This window comes from Brachycentrus maculatus, unplaced genomic scaffold (assembly GCF_059751285.1).
Source record: "Brachycentrus maculatus isolate JH-2025_06_01 unplaced genomic scaffold, ASM5975128v1 h1tg000157l, whole genome shotgun sequence".
NCBI classification, from domain to species: domain Eukaryota; kingdom Metazoa; phylum Arthropoda; class Insecta; order Trichoptera; family Brachycentridae; genus Brachycentrus; species Brachycentrus maculatus.
In genome coordinates this window covers 1,418,331-1,434,142 of record NW_028280910.1, presented here as the reverse complement: position 1 = coordinate 1,434,142, position 15,812 = coordinate 1,418,331, and the positions used below count along the sequence as shown (strand labels likewise).

At 34.8% G+C, this 15,812-nt stretch overlaps 2 protein-coding genes across 2 annotated transcripts in view; both read left to right on the top strand.

Moving 5' to 3' along the window:
* LOC148308581 (peroxisomal leader peptide-processing protease) overlaps positions 1-10,390 on the top strand; it is a 43,086-nt gene extending 32,696 nt beyond the window's left edge. Inside the window, exons 2-8 of the mRNA XM_088261548.1 lie at positions 3,581-4,132; positions 4,848-5,094; positions 6,136-6,317; positions 7,062-7,168; positions 7,390-7,552; positions 8,722-9,039; positions 10,214-10,390. Coding sequence (XP_088117674.1) covers positions 3,592-4,132; positions 4,848-5,094; positions 6,136-6,317; positions 7,062-7,168; positions 7,390-7,552; positions 8,722-9,039; positions 10,214-10,299 — 1,644 coding nt within the window. The 5' untranslated portion in view covers positions 3,581-3,591 and the 3' untranslated portion in view covers positions 10,300-10,390. The remainder of the gene's footprint in view (positions 1-3,580; positions 4,133-4,847; positions 5,095-6,135; positions 6,318-7,061; positions 7,169-7,389; positions 7,553-8,721; positions 9,040-10,213) is intronic.
* A 631-nt stretch (positions 10,391-11,021) lies between these two features.
* On the top strand, positions 11,022-14,584 carry LOC148308580 (UMP-CMP kinase-like). Its single transcript, XM_088261522.1, has one exon. The coding sequence runs from the start codon at positions 11,098-11,100 to the stop codon at positions 11,734-11,736; it is 639 nt and encodes a 212-aa protein (XP_088117648.1). The 5' UTR covers positions 11,022-11,097; the 3' UTR covers positions 11,737-14,584.
* The last annotated feature ends 1,228 nt before the right edge of the window (positions 14,585-15,812 follow it).

Sequence of the window (15,812 nt, the reverse complement as noted above, 5' to 3'; positions counted from 1 at the left end):
CACGTGTCACAGTAGATTTTAAGAAATAGTGGTATTAACTAAGTAAAACATTAATTAAAAATGGATATATTTTTAAACTTTAAAAACGATCTCCTGAAAAATCTAGTTTTTTGATGTATGACGTTGTTGAAAGGATTGAGCGATATAATAATTCCTTCCCACTATTATTTTCCGGGAAGCCTTCCTTTATGCTCGACTCAGCGATCCGCGGACACACTCGTTGATCTCGGTGCTATGTGAAGCTGATTCATTGATCTTCTTTTTCCCTTTTATTACGTTCGCATAATCACAACGGCGTCTTTTTCTTAAAAATCAAGCCATTATTACACTACTCATTCATTTTCACAATAATTTGCTATCGGTGTAAGAATAGAATGGCAATAAGACAGACTATTGAAGAAAGTTGTTTTCGAATTACAATATTTGACTCGGTTTGCGAAAAACCGCTCTATAGGAATATATTTTCACTTTTAATTACTTGGTTAATACCACTTTTTCTTGAAATCTATTGTGACACGTGTTTCGATGCATTACGCACACCCTAGTTGCAATAGATTTTAAGAAATATGGGTATTTAATAAGTAAAACTTAAATTAAAATTGATTTAAATATTAGTGATTTTCAGTCTAATGCTTATTTAATATCACCCTGGACTAGTGCCTGAAGCGCAAGGCCGATCACCTTTCCTTCGTGTATTTGACGATCAAGATAACACTGCTTCTATATAGCATTCAAAGACAAATGAGGAAATGCTGAGAAGTTCCTGTTTGGTCCACACTAGATTATCCCTCCCGTTCCCAACACAGATTGAAATAAAATATCTTTATTTAGTCACAAGAAACAAAAACCCACTTAATGATCTATAAACCTTGTATATAATAAGCAAGGTAAATAATTTATTTATTTATTGGAAATCAACAGCCATTAACAAAAATAATATAAATATACAATATAAGGAGCCGATAATGAGGCCAATTACTGATTTCACATTTTATACAACAATATATAATATATATAACAAAAATAATAATTGTTAAATCCCAGCTTTAAAAAAAACACTTCTTCTATAGAAGCAGTGTTTTTCTTGCAGGGCACTGCATCGTATACGATGCAGTGCCCTGTGCATCATCGTGCGCGGATAAGGGTTGGAAGAATTTGGACACACTCAAAATGTTGTGAATAAGAGTGGAATATCTTTGGATGCTGCGTAGCTAACGAATAATTACTAAGCAGTTTGGTGTATCATGGCTGTATTCCCGGTATCGAGGGATTGATAGTAATAAACCCGGGATATTGGGTCGAATGGGTAGTAGTGGGGAGAGGGGGCGCGCCCGGACCAATGCTGACATCACCGCAGAGCCCAGATATCGTCATGGACCGAATTAGCCTCCAGATCGGTGGGTGGAGACGACACACGTCACCAAACTATACGGCAGAAATAATGACTTTGCCATAATTTCACCGAGGCAAAGATAATACAATAATAAGAGCAAAAGGCAAAATGAGGGTCGACGAGGTGCGGGCAGAGGGCAGATCTCCTGGCTCCGGAATATACGAGGCTGGATGGGGATCACGACCTGTTTAGAGCTGCCCAAGACAAGGACAATTACTCTCAAGTTATAGTTGACGTCAGGGGGCCTGACATGACACACACAGAAGAAAAAGAATGATAAAACACATCTACGAGTAGTACACAGCAGGACAATGGTCGAAAGTAGATGCAGAGGAAGATCGAAAAACGATCTTGGCATTATCAAGTACTTATTATAAGAAATCCCTTTTACCCACTGAAATACCCCTTACAAATAATGAATACCATTATACACCTAGATCTTATAATATTTAATAATAGCAATTATTGTTAGTATATAAGGACATTTTACCAATATTTAACGTTTAACTTTTTTTTAAATTACCTAACGTCCGAGTGACTCTGAAATCTAGTTACGACTTATGCAACACCGCTTATCGTGACCCTACTTAGGCTTCAACTTTTTATGTTTTATAGCCTATGCCTACTCGTGAGTGGATTTACTTATACTATTTAAAGTTACTATAATTTCATGTAATTCATGGCAAAAACACTCGCTGTCTCGCTAAAGGAATTAGTTTATACAGTTCGGTGATTCTAAGTTGCAGTGAAGTTACTTAAGTGTATGATTCTATGATTTTACATGTGAATTTACGTAGAAAATTAGTTATTTTTACTGTAAATCAGTTATTTTTAAGTCTGTACTTTCTCAGCATTTCTTCTCCATGTTATAATGGATAAATTTAAACGTTGTGTTTCACTCTCTCTTGCTGCTCGCTGATAGTGTGTGAAGGAGACGTGTATTTACCAGTGCTTACTATTTGTTATTTTATTATTACCTTATGTTTAAGACCTTTTGTTTCTCTATTAGTGTATTTTTATATTAGTTACTGTATATATGTATTATGTTAAAGCATAAGCCGTTCAATAAATAAATATGATTAAAAAAACGGATCGATCCGAATGGAAACCAATAGTTTCTATATCGGACCTGGGAATGTGTGGGAAGCTTTCAGAGGTCCCTTTAAGTCTCTTTTTTACCCAATTAAAAAGATAAATTGAGACAAATTTGATCCAATTTTCATGCAAAAAAAACCAAATACAACCACTGTTTAGCGATATAATTCAAAGTGAAACAATACTAAAACGGTTGCTATAGAGCAATTTATTATCTTCCAAAAAAGAATTTGAATAGCCATCACTCAAAATCAGATCATCAACCATCACGTCATTACTCAATTTAATATACAAGACCAATTTCTTAGAGATGGATATAGCGAGTACGACAAATAAAGCGAAGATGTACAAGAGAACATATCGCGCACTCCTTTCAAGAACGTCATAAATTAAAAATCGTCAATTTTCAGTTTTGCATGTTTTCGGAATGCCCAGAAAATGTACTATATAGTATGCTTTTGCTAGGATATCCTAGCAAAAGCGGCATATTTTAACTTAATATTTACCCGCTACAGGGCAGAAAGTGTTGTTTTTGCGTTTTGAAGAAAAGGTATTGTTTAATTATTTTTTTAAATATACTAAATATTTTTCAAATGGAGAAAAAACCTTCAGGTTTTACCTAAAAAGATCTGTTGCGCAGTAAAAAGTTCAATAAGTGGCTTGATATATTTTTTTAAAACATTGTATTATATTTTTGAACTTTAAAAACGTTCTTTTGAAAAATCTAGTTTTTTTATTTATGACGTTTTTAAAAGGAATGTGCGATATCTATCCCTGAAGATAACAACGTGCTTTTCGAAACTGAAACTTTTCTCGAAAGAAAAGTACCAAAAATAAAAGTTATTATTATTACAATTTTTTTTTTTTTTTTTTTTATTTATAAATCTATATCTGTTAGTTAATTAATTACTTGATATCAAAGTGTAAATGGCGATAAAACTAACAAATGTACTAAATAGTTCACTGAGATAAAATTCCGGGAATGTGTCCCTGCCACAAGCATTCGAGAAAATATTTTCCCTCATACATTGAACATACGCCAAAGTAGACAATCGGTTCACCAATATCTATTATCCTTTTGTTTTCTTTCAGTTTTTTCCAAGATGGACGTCGTTGGCGCCCTCGTAACTTATGGGACCAGCGACTTTGAAACGGGAATCGTTTCGAACAATCCTTTGTTTTCTACATCGGGAATCAAGTTCGGCGGTCGTTGGGTGATCACACACGGCTCTCTTGTGTCACCCCTGAAAGTTGCCGGAAAAATCTTGAAAAACGGCTGGCAAAAAACCGGCAAGGATCGCCGCTACGACGCTCTGCCGACAGTTCACGTAAGCTACGAAGAAAAATCAAGCTTCGAAAACCAACCGATAGATGTCAGAAGCGAAACCGATTCGGTTCAGATCTCCGCTAACACTAGTAACACCTTTTTTACTACCCCGCTAGATGGCAGTCGTGTCGGTGGTAAAAATAACGTGGTTTATGCGAGGGGCAAAATAAAATTTATGTGGAGATGTGAACTGCTGAGCGATATCGTCGATTCGATTTTTGGAAATTGGACTATAGGAAATAAACAAGCGGATGTAAATGATCAAGATGAATCGGGAAAATATTGTCTACCAGTTTTTGTGCTGATAGATATTGGCGGTAAGTACTTTTGGATCTACCCGCACTCACTAGTGCATAGGGCACGGTATCGGATCGGGATGAGTTACTAAGATCGTCAATTACGTAAAAGGAGCTCAAGGTGAAGTAATCTTTTATTGCAATATGGGAAAAGAATCGGAGAAGGAAAATAGCAAATTGTTGCTATTTTTCTTCCTGGGCATCGGCCCGGGGCGCTCGAGATTGCATACATGAGCATGTTTAGTAATATGAATGAGTCCCTTGAGGATCTTTGAGAGTCTTCTTTTTAAATTTGTTACAGCTACAAAAGCACAAATACAAATATCCACAGATGTCATTGCATAAGTTACATCATACTGACAGACGGACTTCGACGTTCACTAACGTCCATACTCCTTTAAGGAAAATTCCCACCGACGTTTATTTACGTCCATACTCCCGGAAAGGTTAAGTAAGGTTTGGGATAAAAAGAATTAGAGGCGTGTAGTTTTTATAATTAATTTTTCTAGAAATGGTAAAAAATATTTCAAATTTCACAGGGCTTTTTTTCACTCTTTTTAAATTTACTCTTTTTCACAATTGATATCATGATTTGTCTGTATTCCCACTATGTGTTTGAAATGTAGACAGTTTCATCTCAATACAACAGATTTCAATAGTAACACAATCATTGTGTAACTTTTTATAATTTGATTTCCAATTAATAAAATATGTTAATACCCTATTTTTATTTTAGATCCATCGCAAGAAGTTACTGTAGAATCAGGGTTGCTGGAATTACTAAACATCTTGTCTCCAAAACTACCTAACCGAGGTGAGCCCTTGCTACTTCAAGGGACTCCGTTTGGATCCGAGGTGTTCCTGAACTCCATATCCGTGGGGCTGGTCTCCAGTGCCCTGGGGAAGGATCACTGCATGCTCCTCTGCGATGCTTCGTCAGTCATGGGTTGTGAGGGAGGACCCGCATTTATCAGGAATAATAAGTAAAATGAAATCAATTTTTTTTTTTTTGTTTTAAAGAGAAATATTTGTGTTTTTATTATTTACACAATTTCATACTATTTCTGTGAGCCTAAGCGGCTCATCAATATTTTTTTTTCTCCGTCTTATTCCTCATTGCTGAGGGTTGTGACCCTTGCAGAAGCAATGACTCTTCTCCAGTTATCCCTTGACTGCGCTGCACGTAGCGCTCCAACCACTGAGGTGCCTGCTGCTGCCTTAATTTGATCGGTCCATCGTGTGGGGATCTTCCTCTCCCTCTCTTTCCCTCCAGGCTACCGATCACAACTAGTCGTTCCAGGCTATCGTCGTTGCCACGCGCAACGTGTCCAAAGAACTGGAGAATCCGTCGGGTACAGATATTGGCCAGAGTCTAGCCCTCCAAGCGTAGTTCCTGGCAAATGGACATTAATATAAATAGGTATCAAATAGTATTTGAGTGGATTCAAACCGAGAAACTCTGACTTAGGAGTCCTCGACACTAACCACGGGACCACAAACCGACACAATAATGATGAATTTTTGAATTATTAATTCAATCTCAAAGATGTTCGAATGGTGAAATAAGAAAAGAATGCAAGGCAATAAGCATTACCATAAAATTAAAAAAGGTGTGTTGAGATGGTTTGGACATGTGGAATGAATGAGTGAGGAAAGAACAGTAAAATAAATTTATGAGGCGAATGTAGTTGAAACAAGCAGATGAATACCGAGGAAAACTTGACCTTGCCAAGTGCCTAATTCACCATCAGGTGTGGTCAACGTTCAGAACAAGAACCAAAATTCTGCAGTATAAGACTGATCACTTTGCCTCCTTTCAATCCGCATCTTTTTGATGCGGTGCCTTATACACCATTGAGTGTGGATAGGGGCCAGAAGAAGAAATTGATCAAACAAAAGTTGATGAGATATTACAATCCTAAGTATTATGTCACATAATGAATTAATCAATCAAATTTGGTGTTGCCAGTAAAATTAGTTATCACCGTTGCCTGATGGCATATTTAATTTAATACCATCCTTAGTGGGACCAGCCAGCTGTTGGGAATGATCTTAAACAGTGTATCCTGGTGCAGAGGGGAGTGGGTGGGGCTGGCTCTAGTCTGCTCCTTGAGACCTTCTCTTCAGCACCTCTTACAGAAGACTCCCCTCTCCATCCAACAGAATCTACATTCCGCGAGGGAATTCCCAATACTCGCATTAACTGGTAAATAAATACAGTAAGACCTTGACTCAACATACTTGACCACACTGTATGTGGTAATTTACACTCTAATTGACTAATTGAATCACTTTCTGATTGTTGAATTGCTGTTTAGAAAATTTGCAAAAAACAGTATTTTATTTATGTTAATGAGATTCTAAGAAGAAATCTTGATACACTTATATTTAATTAATTTAAAAGAGAAATATTTGTGTTTTTAGTATTTACATAAATATTTCAATTTCATACTATTTCTAATAATGAGCCTAAGCGGCTCATTATTAGAAATAGGTATCAAATTATGGAAGAGTGGATTCGAACCGAGAAACTCTGACTTAAGAGTCCACAACACTAACCACGGGACCACAACCCGAATATAAATTTGGATAATTTATTTAGCGAATTTTCATAAAATACTACCTGAAGAACGCTTTCATTATAGTTACAGGCCTTAAGGTGGGGACTAACCTCTACATTTCGTCGTAGCGTATCATTTGCGGTGAGCATCTGACTTCGGATGGAGCACTTGGAACGAGCTTGGCTCGCTGTACTGACTATACAAATGCTCGCATCGTAATATGTTACGTTACAAGTAAATAACTCCGGTCAGTCCCCACCTTTAGTGTTACCTCTCTCTCTCCTTTATTAGGCCGTTAAAAATGGTTCTACATATACATATTTATAAGTTTAAATTTATATTTCTATTAAAATCCTACCCGTGCTGTCACGGCATATGTATTTTTCCAGATACTTTGGACAAAGCTATAGTTCTTATCAGGTGCGGAGAAGGATGGGGGTCAGGGGTTGCCATTGGAAATAATTACTTTCTTACTTGTTCCCACGTTGTTCAAAACGTAAGATTAACCTTTAATTAATACATTCCATTTTTTTATTTCTTGTATATATAAATTCAATCTACCCTAAAATAAACATATTTTGTTGTTGTAACAATCACTCTCAAAATATCAAAAAATAACAATACATGTATCATGGTTGATCTTTGAACTTTGAGATTTTTATGCAAGGTCTTATTTTGCAAGTATTATGTCTTCTATATTTTATTATATTATTTTAGCATAAAACCAACAAAGTTTCAATATTTTGCCTCGGACAATCTGCAAAAGCCAACGTAATATTTAAAACGAGAGATGACATGGTGTATGATCTGGCTGTACTCCATTCTCCTAATTTAACTTCTGCCACTTCTCTGGAACTAGCATCGAAATCTGCAATTAAAGGTTTTATTTTCTTATCACTGTAATTTATGTTATAATTTTAATATACAGGCGGACCTCAACTTTCGCACATAATTGGTTCCTGAAAACGTGTGCGAAAGTTAAATGTTCGAAAGTAGAGGGATATAAAAAAGTTATAAAAAAAAAACAAAAATTGTACATAAAAATTTATTTTAATCAAAAATTACCAAGTACTTATTGAATCAAAATTATATTATCTTAATAAACTTGTCAAGAATTGGTTGTATTTTACCATTTTTTTTTATTATTTTCATCATAGAGAGATCTGTAACATTAAGTATGTTCTATTATGGATTGCCCTAAGCACTTGAGATATGCGTTCTCCATTGGGATCACATTCTTCCATAATATTTTTTTTTTAAACTTTGTTTATACTTTTTATTGTTAAGGTTTTGATGATTTTTTCAGGTTCTTCTTCCTCATTTTCAATTTGTATGTCATTTTCATTCTCTTGTCAGTCCATTAGAAATTCATTAGTCTAGGCTTCAGAATGAGATTCAATCATCTCATTAACATCTTCAATGTTAACATCCAGGTTTACTTCCTTCATTAAGTGAACTATTTCAAGTGTGATCACAATTTATGAAATCACCCATCATTTGTGGGCACAGTTGTTTCCATGAATCTTTCATTGTTGACTCTTTTATTTCAGCCCATGCTTCTCCAATATTGTTTATTAAGTTCCATATGTTATAATTTATAATTTTAAAACATTTTTGCATTGTTACCAAAAAAGTAGTTTTTATTATAATTTTTTTACTCTTTTATTTTTAATGTGCGAAATAGCGAATTGTGCGAAAGGCGAATGTACGAAAGATGAGTTCCGCCTGGACTTAATTATTTACTAATAATATTTTCTATCCCAATGTTTCCCTATCTATGGATAGAAAGGATTTAACCAAAACGATTTTTTATATAGAAAAACTTTTGATAGAAAATTACAAAACTTTAAAATATAACTAAGTTGTAATCTAGGGATATTTTATTTGAAAAATTCATAGCTGTATTACATACATTTCTAGATTTGAATTTTACATTTATTCTACTAGCTTTTAGGGAATTGAAATGGGTGATTGATCATTAACTTAAAAACATACTAACTAGCCATTAAAATATGATATTATTTACTAAAAATGTTTCTTCATTCATAGGGGAGTCAGTTATCGCAGTAGGTTTTCCATACTTCAATGAGAGACAGATTATCGGGATTCGACCGACCATATCCAAAGGAATCGTTAGCAACTCTAATCCGTACATGCTTCAAACCAATTGCTGCGTGCAATCCGGGTGCAGCGGAGGTGGTATAATCCGCGTATATAGAGATGGTACAAGACTGCACTCCCAACTGCTCGGAATCATTGTTTGCAATACAAGAAGTGAAGAAAACAATACCAAATTCCCCAATATCAATATGGCCATACCGACTTCTGTGTTTCTTAAACCTTTGATATTATTTCTGAGGAAACCTTGTGAGTATACTGTACAAGTATTTTATATTCTCGATCACCGCATTTCATTTTAGTTGTGACATTACCACCACTCGGTATAGTTATGCTTTTTTTAATATTATTTTACTACTACTCCATCATGCCGTTTCGCCACAGGGGTAGGCAGAAAGGATGGGACGCCACACTCTTCTGTCCTGACATACACTCCTCGCCTCCTTCACTCCCCATACATCTAGTCATACATGCCCTCCAATTACACAGACTTTTGACACCGCCAGATTTTAGGTTCTGATTGATCTGATTGTGCCTGAAGTCTTTTTCGGTCATCCTCGTTCTGTTTCCCCGCTTACATTCGCCACATATATTTTCTTAGTCATTCTCCCGTTATCCATTCGCTCCACATGTCCGTACTCTTCCTAATCTTTTCAATTATTCCTTGTTCAGCCTTACATTCTAAAGCTCTCAAAAATTTAATTATTCTTGGAAAATATTGTTTTTATTATATACAATAACGAATATATAAATTAAGTGACAAACCTAATAAATTATTCATTTAAACATTGAAGATGATGTATTTAGTATAATATATATATGTGATTACTCCAAAGCAAACATTTTGCTGTACGTCTCTCTCACTCGGAAACACAAGCACTGAAGTTACGATGGAGATATATTTATCTGATTGCGGTGGAGGCTTCTCAGCATCAACATAGCCCAATGTCATCATGTAACTGTAAAAAAAATATTTTTTGGATTATTTCCACAGATGTCAGTAGTGTACTACAATTTAGGCTAAAAATCACTATGATATTACTCAGTCTAGATAAATTGAGGTTTGAATCTTAGATACCTCATTGTCACAAACTGTATGTGTTAGGCATTATCAAAGGTGTCACAGATTGTGTGGTAATCGCGGGTAAACAGTTAATGAATTACTTTAATAAAATATCCATGTATTTTGAGATGATACTTATATGTGACACTGGGTACTTCACAAATGTTTATTTTTGAGTACTCATGGTCTCTAACTATATTTGCCTGACTTTCAGATTATTACTAGACTGAATCAAACAGTAAATCGTCCACTCATCTTATTACCCCTGTCCCAGCAAACTATTTTACCACACTTATTTTTGATAATTTTGTATTGAATACCATCTCCATAACAATATTACTTAATGGTTTTTTTTTTCAGCTACGTCTATTTTACAACAATTAGAAGTTAAACAGAAAAATATACAATCACTCTGGAGACTACAATTGAACAGCAGCAAAATCTAATATATATTTTTGTTATATCTGTATTTTAATTTTGTTACATTGTTACCTTTATTTTAAAATAAATTAAATATTCTAAGTATAAAAATCTCAATATTGTTTTAATAACTTTTTTTAAATTAGTACCTGCAATCAGTAAAGCTCAGTTACCCGATGGTGACGGTGCTACCACCCTGTGAATGCTAGACAGATTTTCTAGGGGTCCTAGAAGACAGAAGTGAGGGATGGAAAGTGAGATATATATTTTTGTTCCTCCTCTCCATGTAGGGACATTCTGGCATTTCCTTACCACCATAGACGAAAATTTCATTTAAAAAAAATTACAAACCTGTGATGTAAAGCATTCACAATACCAATGTCATAAATGTGTATACAGTAAACCCCCCTATAACGTTGGAATAGGTACCGCGTTGTGGGAGGCAACTTCATATTAGGTTAATGTTTTTTAAATGTATTTTTATTTTAAATGAGTCATTACCGTTCGTTAAAATGTAAATGTACATTTTAAAATATTGACCCTCCAATAACGCGGTACCTATCTCAACCTTATAGGGGGTTTACTGTACTATAAATCAAGTTTACACCAAGTATGATACAAATATATAATTAAACATAAAAGTGCTTACCAAGCCAGTAGAATAACAAGTAGGTACTTATTAAATGAAATTTTAAAACGTCTTTCAAATCATGGCAACATTCAAGCTGTCAATCGAAGTGACATTCAAGGTCTTCCGCACCACCTGACGCCTGACGTATACCGCCGCCTCGCATGATAAAATCAATCGAGTTAGCGGAGTGTTTATGAACGGACGTCTCCTGTCATCAGTGGCCGCCAGTGTACAAAGAATGCTTCCGGAAGTAGTTTTCGTCCTCGGCGGCCCCGGCGCGGGCAAGGGCACGCAGTGCCAGAACATAGTGCGCGAGTACGGGCTCGTGCACCTCTCGGCGGGCGACCTGCTGCGCGAGGAGCGCCAGCGGCCGGGCTCCGAGTTCGGCGACATGATCGAGGACAAGATCCGCAACGGGCTCATCGTGCCCGTGGCCGTCACGTGCTCGCTGCTGGCGCGCGCCATGGAGCGCTCGGGCGCCGGCCGCTTCCTCATCGACGGCTTCCCGCGCAACAAGGACAACATGGAGGGCTGGATCGCGGCCATGGGCGACAAGGCGCGGCTGCTGTTCGTGCTGTTCCTGGACTGCCCGCGGGAGGCTTGCCTGGAGCGCTGCTTGGGCCGCGGCGCCGCCGGCAGCGGCCGCTCGGACGACAACCCCGAGAGCTTGAAGAAACGCTTCGTCACTTACGCCAACGACTCTCTGCCCATCATACACCACTACGAGAAACTGAACCTCGTGAAAAGGGTCGATGCCTCTCAGTCTCCGGATAAAGTGTTTGAAAACGTGAAGGCCGCATTCCTGGAGGCCGGAGTTCCTCCCGTAGCTTAAATGGACTTCCGCTCGTTCCTTGTAGTCCGGTAGGTTCTTTTTATAAGTACGCTAAATATACAATTATGTTAATATGCTCGCAACCAAATAACATTAGTCCACCGGAAAGTAGTCTAATAATCGGATCACACTGAGAAAGTTCAACCTTGAGGTTCCTGTTTTCCTGGCAAAGCATTCGATCAATCCTGATCAAATGTCAATTACAATTTACATTCTAAAAGACAGCTCCTAGAAAATCTTTTCTTGTAAATGAGTGCAGAAATCTATTGAATAATTTCTTCGTGTTTTGTTGAAAACATCATGAAGTTTGGATGTGCCTTTAATAGGTCATTTCAATCAAGCTGTGAATAGAATAAAGACATACTCCTGGATTTTTTTATGGAACTGCTTTTGGTTTAAACATACTTTAATGATGTTTACTTTTCTATTATTTTCAAATTTTACTAACAATATTTCAAATTTGTATGTAAATGCACTCTGCTTAAACTATTTAGAATAATTATAATAATAAGTAGTTAATATTTTGAGTGTGTTCAAATATTTGTACACAATAATCCATTATTGTGTACAAATATTTGAACACACAAACATAGGATTTAGCCCCAAAAACGGTTGTTATAATTTTTTTTGGTGTCTCAGCATAGACGAAGGAGGTATTTAGATAAAATTCATGGTATTTTAAGAGTTTATGACCCGTTATTGGCTGGTTACACTATGTGATTTTCACAATTATGATTGAAAACATATTAATTAAATTTTTAATGTTGTATATATTCCAGTATTCCAAAATTTTTAATAATATGCTTGTTCAACCATTGGTAGTAGAGAATGTTACACAGTGTATAAAGTTGCCACTTAAACCAACCAATGACAGGTTGTCATCTCATTAACTAACTAGTTCATCTTTGTTGAGATAACAACAAAATATTTATAGTAGATAACGTTTTAACAAATTTTAATATAGCATCTCACTGTAGGTCTGCACCTATTCAATTATTATTTTGATAGTATTAAATTTTAATTCATACGTCATCACATAAGTAATTTTAAATTGCTAATTTGTCACGTACAAAACTACATATGTAGCTTTTGTGAATGCATTATACGGATGTAAAACACTACACAACTTAGGAAATCAATAATCCTTCGCCTGAGAGCCAACATGTCTCAAGTGCATTTTTGAGCAAAATTACTGAATTGCTAAACATTATTTAGATGAAACTAAAACGATTACTAAGTAAACATCACGCCACCATCTGCAGGGGTAGGCAGAGAGAATATAATGCAAATTTGAAAATTGTTTTAAATTCCGAAAAAAAATGCTTTGAGTAAATATTATTTTTGTGGGATAAAAAAGTAATTAGTTATAATAATAGGAAAAATGTGTTTTATTCTCCTGCAAAATAAACCAAATATTTATTCTGTGAATTATGGCCAAAGCGTCATATTTCACGTAATTCTCAAATAGACATTTTCACACTGCAAATGTATGCGTTTAAAAAAATTATAAATTGTAGACAACAGTTATTATTGCACAGTCTGGGAATAAAATAAACCGCAAATATTGTGTTAAGTGCGAGACACATGCATTGTTTTGCCAATAAATATGAGTACCACAAGTTGGTTCCATAAACTTTTACTTTATGTATAACTTTATGCTTAAATGTTCACGAGTCATTTCCTCGGTAGATTATATCTGTTATCGTCCTCCTCCGTAGCGTCTGGCTGACTTGCTGGAGGTCCCGGGTTCAACTCCCAGGGGAATCACTCTAATTCACTGAAATATTTATTTAATATCACCCTGGCAGTGGCGTGCAGAGTTTTTAATCCGGGTAGGCAGTAGGGTTGGGTAAGGATAAGGCATATAGTAGGCACTGGTTGTGTTTCTATATGTAGTCGAAAAATCCAGGGTATGCGCTACTTTTCTGCCTATATAGAATGCACGCCTTTGGATATAGACAATTGATGATTCAAATAACACTGCTTATCTGCACCCAATGGTGCATAGTGCAGTGCCCTATGCACCCCTGCACTCAAGTGCAGATAAAGGTTTGAAGATTATGTGAGTTAATTAAAAATTGCCATGTAATAATATAATTCTGTGTCTAAATATTTGAGTCTTTTTAATTTATGAAACATTCTGTCACTCCACCGCAGTAAATTACATATATTTTAGAGTTATTACATGTTGGTTCTCAAGTACAGAATTTGTCCTTTGAGTGAACACATCATAGTGAATGTATGACTAGGAAATCAGCAATAATACTGGTAATTAGTAATGTGTAATGTATGTTAAGTAAGGCCAGTATGTATTCATGTTATATATCCTTAACAAACTAATTTCTATTCTACTATTTTTTGGATAGCTGTTTTTGTAGGCACTGAGTGCACTACTCTATGCACTTGAATTGTTCACAATGATTGCAAACACTGTGATTATTGTAATATTAGGACAGTAAGTATGTATAGTAGATGTATTTATAGCATAAGTGCGAACTCGGCAATTATTATTGTTAGTATTATGTATAGCGACTAACTAAATAACTTGTATATAGGCAAAAATTGTCAAATAAATTAAGTAGAATCAAATTAAATAATTACATACTTTTCGTCTTGTTATTTATTATACGTATATACGACATGTTTCACACTTGGGTAAATTTAAAAACCAATTTTAAACAAAAACTGTACAACTGTGTCCGCATCTAATTATTTTAAACAAAAATCACATAGAGGCAAATCCAATGAACATGGTTCAAAAACGCAAAAGCCTCGAATAAATAATCAAATATCAAATGAGCTCAAAATATACATCAACATATAAAAAGAAGTTTATTGAGATACTAAAACAAAATATGAATAATACAAAAAATAGCCTGACAAAAATATACCATACGAGGTATAATTTATTAACACTGTTCTTACATTTTAATTTTTCCTTAACCTTTGAACAAGGTCAAAAATAAAGTGATAAAAACCAGTTTTTTGCAACTATCTGTACAAAATATATAATTTTGCAATTATTCGAACAATAATCAGATAAAAATAAATCCATTCCATAATATTACGAAATTGTTAATGTGAGTGTACCAAATTTATTTTTATTGATTTGTATAATATTCTTGGTAATCTTTAGTAAAAAGGAATTCGATAACTAAGTACACTTATTTAATGCAGGATTTTTTTGTGATTTTATCTAGTATACTGTACCAAATTGAAATTAAATTTAATTTAATAATAACTAAATTATTTTGGCCATTGCATTGTGTTCAGTTTAGTTTTATTGTAATTTTAATAAATACAAAAACATGTATTTAATATTTAAGGTATTGATTGTGTGATTTTAACTTCTGGGCTAGGATTCCATATGGAAGTGAACGTTATATCTTCATAGTGTAGATAACTTTATCTTTTCTTCTATTTGATAAAAAACAAATGTTAATTTTTTTTTGTAAATTTAACTTATTGAAAATATAGATTCACAAACGGTATATCAAAATGGCAGTCACTAAAAATAAAGGCCAGTAGTATAGTTAGGCTGTCCAAACTTAAAACACAGTAAGGGACATTTTTATTGTAGTAGGTTTTTTTGGCATTTTTGGACTAAGTAGATTCTACTTAGTCCAAAAGTGCAAAAAAAAAGTAATACGAAAAAATGTCCCTTACTGTGTTTTATGTTTGGACAGCCTAGTTATGGAGGTCCTCACCAAAAAGATACATTTCCAATATTGCACAAAAAAAATCATTTGAATTCAATTCTGTTCTGTTTACTGTATTCTATCAAAATTTCAATTAAAGCCATGAAAAAAACGTGACTAACCTGTGTTTAACCATTATGAAATCATTAAATCACACCAAAACGTAACAATTTTACAAGCTAGAATTCCTGATTACTAAAAATCATTTATAATGGAAGCGTAACGTTTTGGTGAGGACCTCTAGTTGAAGTGTCGTTATGTGAAATTTAAATTTAAAATTAATAGATATTACCGTAAAGTGACTGCCAAATCAATTAATAGTTTATTTTTTTCAAGCTTATTTACGCTATGTAGCTAAATCGATAACTTTGGTCAGGA

Coding starts and splice junctions, on each gene's coding strand:
- LOC148308580 (XM_088261522.1), top strand. CDS start 11,098: ATGAACGGACGTCTCCTGTCATCAGTGGCCGCCAGTGTACAAAGAATG.